The sequence below is a fragment of the Epinephelus moara genome, chromosome 22, assembly GCF_006386435.1.
Source record: "Epinephelus moara isolate mb chromosome 22, YSFRI_EMoa_1.0, whole genome shotgun sequence".
NCBI lineage: Eukaryota > Metazoa > Chordata > Actinopteri > Perciformes > Serranidae > Epinephelus > Epinephelus moara.
Genome location: NC_065527.1, coordinates 28,249,112 through 28,265,659, shown reverse-complemented (window position 1 = coordinate 28,265,659; position 16,548 = coordinate 28,249,112). Strand labels below are relative to the sequence as shown.

Sequence of the window (16,548 nt, the reverse complement as noted above, 5' to 3'; positions counted from 1 at the left end):
AGGACTGAAGAGTAAATCATGCCTCAATGTGCGCTGACTCAAGTGATATAACATCAAAAACAAAAAAAACTGATCTACAGAAGAATAAATATTTGAAAGCAATGCAGAATATCTGAGAGCCTTACTGCATTATATTCCATTATATTTTGAAATATTACCTGGTGCCTAAATATTTCATTTCCTTTACATAAATAAAGACATTCCCACCACAAATTGGTGCAAAATTCACCAGAATGCAGAACTGCAGTGTTTGTCGTTCAACACCAGACCCCCTGCTTGCTATGTTTCCCCCTCCCAGTGTTGACACTAACCTACACCCTCAAGCGATTCTGAAGTTTCCCACCTGTTGTGGAGAAAGACAAGACCCAAAACATCCTTTGTATAATGACCTAATTTTTAGCTCTCTCTCTCTACTGTTTCTGTTTACTTTAAAAAAAAAAGAGCATAACATTATATGAACATACACGTCATTCTGAATCCTCACTAAGCTAAATTTCTTCCTCCTCTCATCTATCAGTCCATCTGGGTGTCCACCTGTTCATGCGTACACCCATCAGTCACTTCATCTGTACCTTCTTATCAGACAGCCCCGACACCGTGTCGATGTACTCTTCCTGGATCATGAAGGCAGCCAGGTTGGCAGTGTAGGAGGCCAGGAAGATGACAGCGAAGAAGGCCCACACCAGCACCTGATGGAGAAAGGCGGTGGAGAGAGATCAATGAGGGCTGAGTCTGACAGGTGTGGAAGTATTTTAGGATTTCAGTGACACTGTTTTCACTTCTTGGCATTTCATTGCTAAACCCACAGCTGATGCTCTGTCTTGCCTGCAGGGTAGAGTCGTATTTGTCAGCATGACACTTCAGCCGGCAAAAAAAAAGAAAGAAAAAAAAAAAGAAAACCATGGCATTTGTCCTATTCTTACTTGAATTTATAATAATGATAAAGTGACAGGCTGTAGATTATTGCAAGGAAATCATCTTTTTTCTCGACCTCCCCCCTCATGACATCATCATACCTGAGTATGTCTGTCACAGTGATATAAAAGAACAATGAAAAATTCAGTACATTTACCCAAGCACTGTATTCAAGTACATATTTGAGGTAGAGGTCCTCATGGGTCCAATATGATGGACTCAAAACCCCAATGGACCCGGGTAATTCATTTCAAGCATTGGCACCCCCAGGAATTTTTCATAGGGTTGGCCAGATGGGGCGACTGAAAATCTTGGGGTGGCACACCAAAACCAAAAGCTTTTACTGAATTTCAGGAATTCTATTAGTATAAAGGCTAGTTGAAAACTATGTCAATATGGAGATTTAATGAATTGCATACTGACCTAGTTTCTAATTTTACAATTAATATTAATAATTATCTGATGTGGATACTCATTGGGGGCAGCACTGGTTCCCAGATCTGATTGGACCTGATCATTTTTAGAAATGTATATACTCTACCTGTTTTTGCCTGAGATATTACAGACCCGACCTGGTACATGTCTCCATGAGAGGAGAGAGACCCTACAAACCTGGTAATTAAAATTGCTACAAAAATGACTTTCTACTACTGCTCTTAATCATGATGAATACAGCATACTGTGTTAACCATCTTACTGTATATAATGTTCTTAATTTCCCTGGTTCACTATTCATCTTTCCTCCGCTCCGCCTCAAACACTGCTGCTCAAGTTTTTTTTTTTTTTTTCCCCACTTTACTTTGACTCTTGTAATCTGTTTCTAAGTCAGCTTAATCATCATGCAAGTTATACACACACACACACACACACACCAATTGGACATTTTCTCATGATCTGTGCTGATCGGGGTATTCTCGTATCCACTTGGGTATTACACATAATGATAAACAAATCCAGGACCCGTGGTTAAATGCTGGGGCCCCACCCGGACCCAACTGACCATAAAAAGTTGTGTACCCAAACTCTTATGGGTATCCCCCACATACATTGCTAAAGAATATAAACAAAATAATCTGCTATGCTAGGAAAGGCAACCACACATCACCATGTGAAATAATAATAATCATAATTATAAAAAAATAATCACAATAAATAAATTGCAAATTGCTATTATAAATATCAACAGTTCTAGTGTTATGGTGTCCTGCAGTCATGTGCCACACCCCAGCAGTTTTATTCATTACTATAAAGTAAAACTATAAAGTTTTTGTAAAATGATAGTAGATCATAAATCATGTCATTAAAAGTTATTTTTTAAATCATCATGTAATGTAGTATAGTACATTATAGAATCATATCGTATTGTATCATATCGTATTGCGTCATATTGCATCGCATCGAACCGTATGGTATAGTATTTAACAAAAATGTCGTAAAAAAAGTAAAAAATTCATAAAAAGGTCATAATATGAGAACCTGAGATCTAAGAATTTTGTTTCAAAATGCTCTTAAATGGTCAGTTTATGTGTTCAATTTAAAAAAAAAAATTCCTCCAGACCACCCTGAAAGGATTGGGTCACAGAAGGTGTCAATAAGAAATGGTCCCTCCCAATGTTAAATGGCTGATTATGGCCCTGGGTCTGGGGTCCAAGGATCTATGTAGACTTGTTAAGGACTCTATAGGCCCGTTTCCACTGAAGAAGTTCCTGGTACTATTTGGGGGGCACGAACTACTACAGGAACGTCCTCTCGCTCGGCCCTCTCAACCGCCGTGTCTCCACTGAGAGCGGAGTAGGAGGAAGGTTCCTGTAAAGTTACGGGCTCTGGATGTGACGTAATCGTTGCGCGACCATTTTGACCGGGGCGACATAGGGGCGTAGGGACGCCGTTAGCTGTTAGCGGTGTCTGTAATAACTCCGGTCAAAAATATTTTTTCCAGCGGATGTCTTAGTTACAACATTATTGAGCTAACTGGAGTAGTTTCATGTCGTATCCGACAACGGGAGGCTTTTAACAGATGACGTCCTGATGTTAGCTTTGCTTAGCTGTCCCTGTCAGCTGCAGCCACTGATGCTTTCTAGACATCGTGATTTCCAAAAACTGAATAAATACCACACATAGCAACACAAAACTGCTTTGCTAGCTCAATCATGTTGTAACTAAGATATCCGCTGGAAAAAATATTTTTTTCAGTTTATTGAGTGATTAAAGACACCACTTACAGCTTACGGTTAGCCCAGCTAATCTACGATAACCATGTTGTTATTTACAAAACGTCACGTCCCGCCTTGAGTATATCCAATCAGCACCAAGTAATCCCCAAGCCCCAGCCAGGAGTTTCTCGGGGCCGTTCTGAGTACCTACCCCGAGGCAGGGACTTGTTTAGCCCCTGTAAAAGTTCCAGAACTCTGTTCTTCGGGGGTGGTTCCTGCGGTGGAGACATGCACCAACGGCCCCGGCCCCATAAAATTACCCCAAAGTTCCTGCGGTGGAAACGGGCCTTAATTTGAGGTATTTGTACTTAGATTGTATGAATATTGACTCTTTATGTTACTTTATACTTTTACTCTGCTATAGTTCAGATGCAAATATGGTACCTTTATTCCACTACATTTATCTGACAGCAATAGTTACTTGTTGTGTTGCTACAAAAGCTTTGCTTATAATACATCTGTGCCTATGTGAACATTTGAGAACATTATACTTATCTGTTATGGAGTGTTTTATACACAGTAGTATTGCATCTTAAGTGGCAGAGCCACGTACAATTTCTGCTACCTGATAACACCAGCTGACCCAAATTACTGTATTACACATAAAAGCTCCTTTAAAAGGTGATGTAAGAACTTGGAGCAAAAACCTTTAGCTGTGCAGAAGTGCTGCTTTTATGTTGCAAGATGCTGCACTGTTGACAATCAGCCAAGAAGCCAATGAGAGATGTGGATTAGTCTTAGCATTAAATTTGCACTTGCAGTCGGTAATGAACGGGGCTATTTGCTTCCACAGTACTCTGTGTTTATGCCAAAAGTTCATTTACATAATTTTCTTAATGAATACGATGAAAAATTTACTCTCTCAGCTCTGGCAACTGAGGCATAATTTAAAAAAAGAAGCAATCGTAGTGAATGGGGATTAAGTGTTTTGCTCAAGGACACTTCAGCTAAAGTATTCTTCCTAACAAGAGGACTGAAGGACAGACTTTTCGGTTATAGTGGCTTCTTGGTGAGTTTCATGACCCTTGGGCCAATGTAAAACCTATTAAACTTTAATGAGTGATATCAATAATACATGGTTGTAAATTATTGATAGAGTACATGCTGGGATAGATACTGATGACCCTGAACAGGTTTATGCACATATAAAAAAATGAAATACATAAAATGAAAGTAGTTAATAGAAAGCCTTTATTAAATATTAAATTTGTCTTGTAATCTATTTTGTTGCTAGTTGTGTTTGTCTGATCTGATATTTTCGCTGGCATGTGCTATGTATCTTCTGTGTATTCTTTCTTTTTTTTCCAAAATCTTCTGTAGTTGAATGAAAGAAAACGGGTTTGATATACTACAGGACGATTAATCTTGTTCTCCTGGCAAGGTGAGGTAAACCAAACCAACGGTTTAACTATAAACTACAACATTTCCGGAGAGACAGAACTAAAAGTCTCTCCTTTGACCCCCTTTTGTAAAGCCTATTGAGCAGCTAATGAGCTCTTTAGATGATTGAGGTTGTTGTGAAAAGCACTCGAGTAGACACTCAGAGGAAAGAACACACCTCAAGTTCTCACCTCCCGTGGCTCTTTGCTCTGCAGTGGAGGGGCAAGCCTTTGACTGATTTTTCTCTTTATGTCGTGAGGGCAGAGAGCAGCAGCAGGTATTAAAAAGACCACCGCGGTGAAACAAGTGAAAGAACACTCTCGAACTGATTGCAGCAGCTAAACAAGCTCATAAGTTTTACTTGTCTCTTGATAATAATGCAAATTAGGGATGTGCCAGTGTATCAGGGAAAAACACTAGAAATGACTGAGTAAAGATAAAACTGTAGATGGAGCAGTATTGTATTACATTTTTCACCTGGTAATAAACTTCTCAATCAATAAACCAACCAGTCAACCCCTGAAATAGTTAAATACTTAATTTACTACACTAAACACTAAAGTTAAAGGGACAGTTAAGCCCACAATAAAAAATACATAATTTACTCCTTACCTGTAGAGCAATTTCTTAATCTAAAATGTTTCAATGTGAGCAGAGTGTTGGAGAAATTGGCCATAGAGGTGTCTACCTTCTTTCTAATATAATGGAACTTTAGATGGCATGCAGCTTGTGGTGCTCCAAAAAAAAAAACAACCTCAATGGCAATGTCTCTGTTCAGAAATTATGACCTGGTTACTCAAGACAATCCACCAACCTTGATGTGAGCAGTTTCATGCAAGACCTATTTTCTGTCTACCATCCACATCTGATAACCATATCACCACACAGAAGAAAGAATGCATCTACTGCTAGCTTCCTTAGCACCACTGAGCTAGCTAACAGTACAGCCAAATCCAGCAGCACCGGGCTTTGAAACCAATTTGACATAGTGGCCAAGCAATGGAAGTACAGTGTTTGGGTTGGTTGATGTGATACGGTGGGCCCCAAAAAGACCATTTCCCTCAGACACAGAGTGAAAGAGACATCTGTAAATCAGTAGAAGACATTTTTTGAGTTCCCCAACCCTGACAAAATAACTGGTTTCACTTTCAGCATTTGATCCATGCGGCCCAATAACATTTAAAAAGTCTAGAAGAGCTATTAGTGGAGGGCTGAACCGGAAGTTAGCAGCTCAGCCAGCAGAAGTTAGCCACTCAGCAGGGGAAAGTCTCTAGTGCTTTCTTCGCCCAAGGATGTAGAAGCAGAGTGGCAGATCTGGGTAATTTTATACAAAGAAGCCAACCTTTTTCACTTAATGCGCCACTGAAGAACTTTCCTAGAAATGATCGGAGCCCCCACTTCATAACTGTATCCAGTTCTCTTAATACATTATAGAAGAAAATGTTTTACCTAATATTTTTACTTTTATATTTGTTTTATGATAAGGTTAGGGTTAATCTGGTGTTAGGGTAAGGGTTAACCAGTGGCTAACCCATTGACTGAAAAGTGGACAATTTTAGACATAAACATAAAACAGCATTTTAAAGCAACACAATGGAGTATTTGAGGCCTCAAAATATTTATCCAAGATCCTTGTGATGGTACATCAACTCACAATAGTTTGGATGACACCTCCGTCATTGCTTGAGAGCGTCTGTTTCACTTGGACTGGCACTATGCAGTTTCAGGGTTAGGGTAGGAACCCAGACACAAAAAGGACTACAAAATTTGGCTGCTTTACGGCATACGTCATATACCCCTCCTCTCTTTAAAGTAGCGTAGCCGAACCGAGATGAACAAAGTTAGACGTGGTTGTCAAGGCTGAAGCGGCAAAGAAAAGGAAGAAGGTGAAGGTGTTGTCCGAGGAGACAAAGAAAAGAAAACGGGACAGCGATAAAAAAAGAGCTTGAACAAGGATTAATATTGATAAGATTTTTGCGACAGTTGTACCAAACAATAAAGTTTTTCATCTGTAGGGGGACCCCGTGAGGTAAAAGAGCACAGTCCTCCATTGTGTTGCTTTAATGGCTATATTTTTCAGGTAAGGCAGGTATTTACCACATGGAGAAAATATAGTCATTTAAATGCTGCTGAAACAAGCTTAAATGGTCATCCAGCTCTCAAACAAATGAAACAATCAAGTGATCAGCCAGTCAGTCAACGAATCAGTCAGTGAGTCAGGTCGAGTGATCACCATGATCTTGCTGGTGGTTCCTCTTGGATTCTCCACAGGCACAGAGTTGTTGAAGACCAGCGCCCACAGCAGCCAGACTGACTTCCCGATGGTGAACTTAGATCCACCTGACTCTGAGAAAGAGAGAGAGAAAGAGAGTGAGAGAGAGAGTAAAAAATAATCCACTTTTAAGACGATAAATACAACGCATTCTCACTCCAACCTTGTCACATATCGACATTTGGTCATGGACCTTCCATGTCGAGATATGACATGCAGGGTACCCTGGGTGCATTGGTTGTTGATGTTCTGGGATGCCATGTCAAGTTCTGCATGTTACATGCATTGTGTGTTTTCACAATACACTTCCGTTTTTACAGGAAATGCACAGCTTTCATACAGTCTCTTTCAAAATAAACATTACATCGGTACAACAGCACAAATTTACATTTTTTCCTTCAACAACAAACATGCAGGGTTAGCCAACACACGCATGGATTTGGGTTGAGGCAACAAAAGCATGTGGTTGGGTTGAGGGGAAAAAATGGGTTTGGCTTTACAGTCTCACGGGAAGTAAACACCTGCCTCCTGAGTGAAAGTTAGTGGTTGTTGGACCCATCCACAACCCCTTCCACCCGCCCTATTCAGACTTCCACTTCCATAATGGTTGCTGTTGTCTCACCACGTTTCCCCTTGACACCACCCTGACACTGGTATTCACCGATCAAGAGCTGGATTTTGACGACTTCAGAGTGAGACCGGGTTGATTAAGAACATTTCAACACACATGCTTAGTGATATTAAGCAAGTTTGGAATTTTGGTAGCATCAAATCTAATGCTAGAAAATGAGAACATGTTACAGTGCTACTGTTAAAATATAAGACATATGAAATATACTACAAGGCTAAACAATATGGACACCTAAATTATAACTATGTAATAGATCTAGGCTCTCTTCAAAGCCAGACTCCATTGACAAAAACAGTAACTATTTTGTTTGTGGTAACACAGGCTAACTAAGTGATGGTTTCAGTGGTAGACCAGCAGTTCTTGTGTTTAGTGATACAAAATTACTGTTTTTGTCAATGGAGTCTGGCTTTGAAGAGAGTATAGATTAGTTCTACTTTTCATTATGTCACCCATGAGAAAGGCATGTCTGTTTGGGAAGTACAAAGCATACAACTTGGATTATACTGCACGAATTATGTGAGAGTTTGTAAACAGATGTTTTGATATAGTTTTCCCGCTGTTAAATGCAGACCCATATGACTTCATCCATCCATTTTCATCCGCTTATCCGGGATTGGGTCGCAGGGGCAGCAGGTCAAGAAAAGCACCCCAGACGCCCATCTCCCCAGCGACGCTTTCCAGCTCCTCCTGGGGGACCCCAAGGTGTTCCCAAGTCAGATAACATATGTAGTCCCTCCAGGGGGTTCTGGGTCTGCCCCGGGGCCTCCTACCAATGGGACATGCCTGGAACACTTCTAGCCGGAGGCGCCCAGGAGGCATCCTGATCAGATGCCCTAACCACCTCAACTGAACTCTTTCAATGCGAAGGAGCAACGGCTCTGCTCTACTCGCCGAAACAAGCTCCCTCTGGATGTCTGAGCTCCTCACCCTATCTCGAAGGCTGAGCCCAGCCACCCCATGTAGGGAACTCATTTCGGCTGCTTGTATCTGCAATCTCATTCTTTCAGTCACTGCCCAAAGCTCACGACCATAGGTGAGGGTTGGGATATAGATGGACCAGTAAATCGAAAGCTTCGCCTTCTGGCTCAGCTCCCTCTTCACCATAACGGTCTGGCGCAGCACCCGCATCACTGCAGAAGCCGCACCAAACCGCAGCTCCATCTCACACTCCATTCTACCCTCACTCATGAACAAGACCCTGAAATACTTGAACTCCCTCACTTGAGGCGGTAACTCTCCCCCAACCAGGAGGGGACAGTCCACTGGTTTCCAGCAGAGAACCGTGGCTTCAGATTTGGAGGTGTTTCAGTTCATCAAAAATTTCCCCTCATGTTTGAATTTTTTATTCACTGTGAAGCCATGCAAGAAAAAGTTTTCTTTACAAATTCAACATGAAGCAGAGTGAGTAATTGGTATACAAATAATCATTTTGTGAGTGAAGTGTTCCTTTAAGGTTTCCTCTAAATAGAACTGCTGAGGCCAAGTCCAAACCGTAAACCAAAAAACAAGCAGATAGTACACAAAAGCTACATGATGTGCACATACTTTTTGCACCACATAGTAAATATTCATTATGATGTTGGCTTGTGTCGATAGCAGGGAAAAACTGCCCACAGTCATCTAAGAACTGTCTGATGTTGAAAATCCAAACAGGGGAGATAGAGCTATCAAGAGAGGGTAGAGGAAAGACCTGTATAGAGTTATCAAGGATTAAACCTGGCAGGAGACTCCCTTGAGCTGAATATAGAATCATTAAACTATGAAGCCTCAGAAGAGGGAGAAGGATGAGAGACAAAGTAGAGCAGATAGAGGAATCGAGATGCTTTTTAAAGATGAAAGGCAGCAGTGCATTTCTTACTGGAAAGAGTCATCATACTTTGAAGGTATAGATGGGATGGTGGAAGATACAGGGAGGGAATATGAGAGTTTGAAGAATCTACTGAGTTGTCAACTTTTCTGCAGTGAAACTGAATGTATCAATGAGAAGATGGAGGAAAATAAAAGAAGAGAAGAATTTATTAAAGCCAACTGTAGAATTCATTTACTTAACAGGTCATTAAAACTTTGAAAGCTCCAAAAGAGTTGAAAGGAAGGGTGAACATATTTCTCCCTCACTGTAACTGTGGTGGTAATTAACCCACAAATGAAACTCCATTCTCAATTCAGTATGGAGTAGAGGCAGAAACCTGACATGCATTTCCCAAAACATGGAGAAATTATACTCTGACCTTTAGATGTATTCAATACTATGTTCATTTGTAACATCTGGGGACCATATATGGTATTCAAGATCAAACGTCCACTCACTAACTTTTGCACCACATTTTATGGCCCTCTTCTAGCGATCACTAGGTGGGAATGCTTCATGCTTCAATGATGATCTTTGATGTCAGATGTGAATGCTCTCTTTGTTCTGCCATTTTAGATCCTATTATATGGAGATAATGTGTTGATATGTTTTTGAGTGTATGTAAACACTAGGGCTTAATTGGACCCATAAAGGAATACTTCAACTACAATATGATCATCATGAGGAAAATTTGTTTGTCTCACGTCTCCATTGTGAACGTAGAATCCAAAAATTCTTGATGAACTGGAGCAAAAGAGGACGACATTTAACAAAAGCAAATTTTTATCAAAACATCTGTTCATAAACTCTCACACAATGTCTGCAGTATAATCCAGATCTCATCTATTCAGTTGTATGCTAAGTACTTCTCAAACATGCATTTTAGCTAAAACCTTACTATTTAAAACACTTCCACATAAACCAGGGCTTCTTAAAGTTTAGATGGATCAGTGCCAATTTAGAGAGCCAGCATAATGATGAGGGCAGCACAGGAAGTTGTAGGATTTCTGATTGTTACATAATGGCATTTTGCTTTAAATTCTTTGAGCAGTGAATTCACCCAAACTGGTCTCATCCCAAAATTGTCAACAAAAGCTGTCCTTTCACATCGGCATGATATGTGGCTAGGTGCTGTCAGTGTCTAATGGTACCGGACGGTGTCAGGGGGGAAAGGCACAAGCAGAATTTAACTGCTTGTATACATGTGAACTTAAGCACTTAACGCAGAGTTGTAAGTGCTATATCGTAGGCAACTGGACTTGCTTGCGTTTCTTGAAGATGTTTCACCTCTCTTCTAAGAAGCGTCTTCAGTTCTAAATGACTGGTACCACGTTGCAGGCTTTAAACCCTGTGTGGGTGGGAACCCTTGCAGAGTCGTAGGGGTCACATGTGAGCTCTTAGTTTCAGAGTCCTTACGGTCACAATGTGAGTCGTTGACCCACCAGTGTGAGATAGTAACACACTGAGACAGAAACTTGTCCACCCCATGGACAAAACACCCAGGCATAAGCAGAGTAATGTAGTGTATGCAGTTCAGTGCAGCCAGGAATGCACAGATCTATACATTGGGGAGACAAAACAACCACTCCACAAGTGCATGGCACAGCACAGGAGAGCCAGCTCCTCAAGTCAAGACTCAGCTGTCCACCTACATCTACAGGAGAAGGGACACTCCTTTGAGGACTGCAATGTGCACATCTTGGACAGGGAGAAAAGATGATTTGAAAGAGGAGTAAAAGAAGCCATCTACGTCAAACTGGGACAACCATCGTTAAACAGAGGAGGTGGCTTACGACACTACTTATCCCCCACCTACAATGCAGTCTTGGGATCCCTCCCCAGATGACTTCACACCCATTCACCCCTGGACCCTAACGACTCACATGGTGGCCAGATGGGTCAACGACTCACATTGTGACCTTGACGACTCTGAAACTAAGAGCTCACATGTGACCCATACGACTCTGCAATGGTTCCCACGCACACAGGGTTTAAAGCCTGCAATGTCGTACCAGTCATTTAGAACTGAAGAAGCTTCTTGGATGAGAGGCGAAACGTCTTCAAGAAACGCAAGCAAGTCCAGTTGCCTACGATATAGCACTTACGAATACCATGACCTGAATGACTGAGAATCTTCACTGACACTTAATGCGGAGGCTTGTCAGAAAAACATTTTCTCACAAATTAACTAATTGAATTTACCATGGGGTGATTAAATGATATTAAAATCATGATTATGTTGGTTAAGTATTCCTTTTGCATAATACATTTGAGGGTTAAGGTCTCAGGTACACCCAGCCAGGAGAAGAGGACTGAAGCTGTGTGAGCTTCTCCAGTCTCTCCAAGCAAGTAATTAGACTTTTCATCCACTTACATATCCTGTCTGTCGAAGTTTTGTAGGATCAGAGGAATAGGTAAGTAGGAATGGAAGATATGATTACACACAGTGTGTTTAGAAATGAAGTGAGACAGAAGCAGAGGTGAGAAGCAGTCATACCTGACAGCCATCGATGAACAAACACCTACCTGTCACTCCACTTCTGTATAATTCCACTTGCGTCAATTCATTAGAAAGTGTTGAATAACATTTTCACATGACTATTAAAAATGAATGTAGCCGTACGGAGGAGCAGCCAGTAAACAGCTGGAATAAATGATGAACTGACAAGTACTGTGGAAATGTCAAAATCAACCACCACCGCGCCGTCAGTGTTTGTTTCATTAAGAATAAATAAGCTGGATCGTGGGTGTGGAGTGATTGTTTTGACTCATGTGCAGTGGAAAAAAGCGGGACTCTTTGCATAATTTGAGCAAACACCCTCCTCAAATCAGCCCCCCCTTCGCTTACATAACTGACAAAGTGACAAGTTGGTAATAATGTTGTGAAATGAGCAGTGGCAGCGGGTTGATTGGCGTGCCGATGCTGGAGTGACTCCGTCTCTTACTCTTGGCGCTCTGCAGGCTGCGGTTGTATCCCACGGGGCTGAAGAACTCGAAGATGAAGACAGTGACAGCCACCACCGACAGGCACATCACAAACATCATCACCCACACCGCTGGGCTGTAGGGCTCTGCAACACACGCAAACACAGACACACACGTGCACATATCAGATGAAGTTTCTGAAGTTTGCCTGTCATCTGTGAAGTGCCATTTTATCACATGAGAAACTGCCTGTCATGACTGGACAATGGACAAAAAAACCATGGCCTGTGCTTGTCTTTATAAAAACCTTTGCCACCCACTGCACCAGACCGGACCTAGGACATTGAGCACCCAAGGCAAACGTCCCCTAGTGTCCCCCCTGGGCGGCACCCTATGTCGCCCATAGGAAGATCCACTACTGCACTGCACCAACTTGTTGAGATGATGATGATATATATATATATATGTTTTTTTTTTCTTTTTTTGTCTTTTGGGATCAATTAAGTTGATTGGTCTGAGTCATATTTTATACCCCTGAAGAAGAAGAAGAAGAAATCTGCATGAAATCATTCGGAACTCAAGTTTTTCCAGGTAGTCTACATGGGAAATATTCATTCCGAATGAGGGTTTACACGAGAGATCAGTTTAATCGCCTTTATTCGGGTCCACGCAAGGTTTGGGGCAGGGAAGGTTTCTGATTGGATAGGGGGCGGTGCGGATGTTACGTGTTTACGTTTTCCGGAAGAAAACACTGTAGTCCTCGTTCCGGATAACAAGATGCTAGACGCCGCTGTTCTTAGTGCCTTTTTCGGGCTTGTTTTGCTTATAGTCTTGAAGCAGCAGTACGACAACAACCTTGTTCTGCTAATGCTTCGTCTGTTGAGGAGGAGAAGAGAGGTAGAAGGTCGAAGAAGAGAGATAGAAGACCATGCTGTGGCGAATGGAAACCGGTGAGTGCAACGAGTCCGACTGCTCTACACTATCTCAGCCCTTTGCCGCATACCAGTCACGCGTGCTATATACGTCATTGCTCCAGAAGGGCAAGGAAACGAGCATGCGCAGAAAGACCAGAATGATCTTAAAGAGGAATGAGTGTATACAAGTGCGAGAAATTCTTTCATTCAGAATTAGAAACGGAATATTCCAGCCCCTTACATCGGATTGAATCTTCAATCGCTTTGGCCATTTTCATTCCAAATTAGATGTTTACAAGATCACTTTTAATAGGAATGAACTTTCATTCCGAATGAAAAGGGAATTAAACTGTCCATGTAAACGCACTCAGTATTTTTGTACTGAGCCTGGTAGCTGCATCTGCATGCCAATATTTTGCCTAACGATTATCTTTTTTGTCTGGTCTCAATGTGAAGTCATATTGTTATCATACGGTTCTGGAAATGGAAACACAATCAACCCCTGCACCATGGACATTTGCACAGTCATCTCAAAACACCACATAGGTCTGCACAATAATGGAGAAAGGCACGTGCAAAAGCTGTTTTTCTGTGCACAGCTATTTGCACCCTGCTGGGGGATCCACTTTACATTGATTTCACTCATGTTATCGTAATAGTTGGCTGTTATGAATTATGATTCAATTTGAATGGCATTTTGTTTTTCAGCGTATATAAACAGTTACATTACAGGCATTAATGTCAGCATTAACGAAAGGGATGAGAGTGACAAAGGAAGCTGAAAGAGATTCTGTGAAAACAAACTAGATTCTGTGTACAGAGACTTTCTCAGCTGTTGGTCACACTGTCTTTAAAACAAATACAAGCCACCAAGTGTGAAAACTGTCACCTGTCTCTAGTCAGTGGTAAGGCATGTTCATTCATCTCTGATCTGTTACTTGGTACTCAATCTTGAAACCTATCGACTATTGGTCCGATGACGACAAGCCTCTAGGGGCAAGGGTCAATATTTCAGGCTGATCAATGTAGCCAGCAGATATCTGAGCCAACACCTCCTCTTCCGTGCACTGGTCATTTCGGCTAATCTCTACAAAGAGATAACCGCAAATCCTCTGCCATGATCTATATTATGTTCAGCATGGTTTCCCCACATTAAAAGTTCAATAATTAAATAAATAAAACACTGAAAAAGAAGCTGGAGGCAGATCTACTTTTCCTCGCTCATTGAGAATTTCTGGATCTGACTTTTGCCCTGCCCACCGCCACTGCTTGTGGTAGGTTTTGTTTTCTGCTTTCTTTTTTCCGTGCTTGGTTGACTGGTGAAAGAGCAGCGCACATTGACATGGCTAGCATGGCCATACATGTTTGAGCCTCAGTTAGATCCAGACTCAGATGAGGAGACTGTTGTGCACCAAAATCGGTGAGTAGCAGACATATCGGGATGATAAGTGTAGTTAGCATCTTTTATTTGTTTATGCTGTTTGTTAGATTGTTAGCTTGTAGGCTAACTAGCAGTGGCTAACACAGCTTTAGTGGTTGTGAAACAAACAATAATATCTGGGGGTTTTGGTGATAATGGAAAGAAGCCACAGGGTACAGTTTACATCCAATGACTGCACACTCTACCATGTTTTCTGTTTAAACTTTCACTATGCTAATGTAACCAAGCGTTCTGGTAAATAATTAATAAAATAATAGATGGGACAGAAGACGGTCTAACAGCTCCAACAGACAGTGCTGTTTCCAAAAAATTGCACTCTGGAACCTGTTTTCAGGCAACTAAAGTTTACAGTTTTCAGTTGAAATCGCTGTCGTATACACAGGACCTAAAACTGCGAAAATCAAGCCAAAACCTTTTTCTGTTCTACGGCAACTCAAGAGGGACACATAATATAGACCAGTCTGTTACACTAATGTTAACTTTGCTCTCTCCACTGACAGGTCGAGGCATCAGGTTTCTTTGCAGGTGTTGTGTCAAAGTCGTACATCTAAATCTCAGATTTTAGGGAAGTGCACAGACTCAGTAGAGGAATGTAAAAACACCTCTCTGTTGACAAACTGCAGGGATACAAGTCAGTATAGTCAAAGCACAATATTTTAGAGGACATGAACATGAGAAAAACACATTTTGGGGTGGGAGCAGGCTTTATGTTATTTTGCTTTCAGAAATGAGTGTAATTCCTAAAGTGCATGACAAAGCAAACAAGCCTAGTAAACAGTAAAGGTAAAAGGCTCTGAGGGAAGACAGGAGGAGATTGTCTCTTCTTATCTCACTCTTCTGAAGAAATAGGTGTGAGTCTAACTGCGGGTGGAGAAAACGAGCAGATACTTTTGAGATTTGCCAAATTAGTGAGGGATTCTCTGCCGACACTAACAACAGCAGCAGTAGCAGCTGTAGCGCTAATCAAACAGCACCGGAGAGACGAGCTGAGCTGCTGGGTCGACTCATCAACACCTTCTTTTCTCAGCGTTACATCCAGGAAGAGACTGTGTGCCAGCATACCAAAGAGCAACAGGCACTGTTTACATATGAGGCTTTTAGCTGACGCTCTCCTGCAGTGAGGAGCGCAGTAAGGGAGCAGGTGGAGAGGCTCGGGATTTATCCATTAAACTTACTGCCAGACAGGGTTAATATGCTTTTAAGGCTGGGCTGTCAGACTGAGTGCCGTGAGGACTGAAAGGCTGCAGGTTTTATTTTCATCCAGGTTTGTCGCAGTGGACGATATCACGGTGCAGAGACCTGTGCCATTTTAATCACGCATCACTGAATTTTACTTTTTTTTTATGTTCAATTTCTTTTATCAGATATTGGTAGAAACTCATCCACACAGAGATGTTGTTTCTCAAAAACTAAAAATCCTAAAATGATGTCTTCAACAATCATATTGAGGGGAATCACAAACACATATTAAAATCATAAAATAAAGAAGAAACACTGTTTAAAAGGAAAAAAATCAACACATCTAACAACCATCTGCAACCACCCCCATTGTTCAGTCAACTGAAACACACAGCCTCCCATAAAAAAACACTTATATATCTATATATCAACTTCTAATAAGGACAGATAACAACAATTTCGCACCAATAAAAATAAATAAATAGATTAAAAAAGAAAATCATAAAAGAAAGAGAAAGAACGCAAAGAAAAAACAAACAATGAAAGAAAACTAATGGCCTGCCATCTCTTTTACTTCAGCAATAATGCAATTAAAAAATGACAGCTTTTATTTTGAAAAACTCTTCCTTTTCAGCAGGATTGATTGAAGACATTGTTTTTACTTTCAATCGTTTTTTATTAGATACTGGTATAAATTAAATATTAAATCATAAAATGTAATATAATGCCTCTGTAGCAGAAAGGAGGAAAAAAAGGAAGACAAAAAACAAATAAATTAAAAGAAAACTGATTACTTTAACAATGATGCAATAAAGACAAGCTTTAATTT

The 16,548-nt window shown here is 41.0% G+C and overlaps 1 protein-coding gene across 1 annotated transcript in view; it reads right to left on the bottom strand.

The window, feature by feature from the left end:
- The window catches only part of LOC126384253 (glutamate receptor ionotropic, NMDA 2D-like), a 250,941-nt gene that overhangs the window by 53,164 nt on the left and 181,229 nt on the right, over positions 1-16,548 (bottom strand). The window contains exons 10-12 of the mRNA XM_050035214.1: positions 12,206-12,331; positions 6,742-6,854; positions 573-689 (exon numbers count right to left, since the gene is read on the bottom strand). Of these exons, the coding sequence (XP_049891171.1) occupies positions 573-689; positions 6,742-6,854; positions 12,206-12,331 (356 nt within the window). The remainder of the gene's footprint in view (positions 1-572; positions 690-6,741; positions 6,855-12,205; positions 12,332-16,548) is intronic.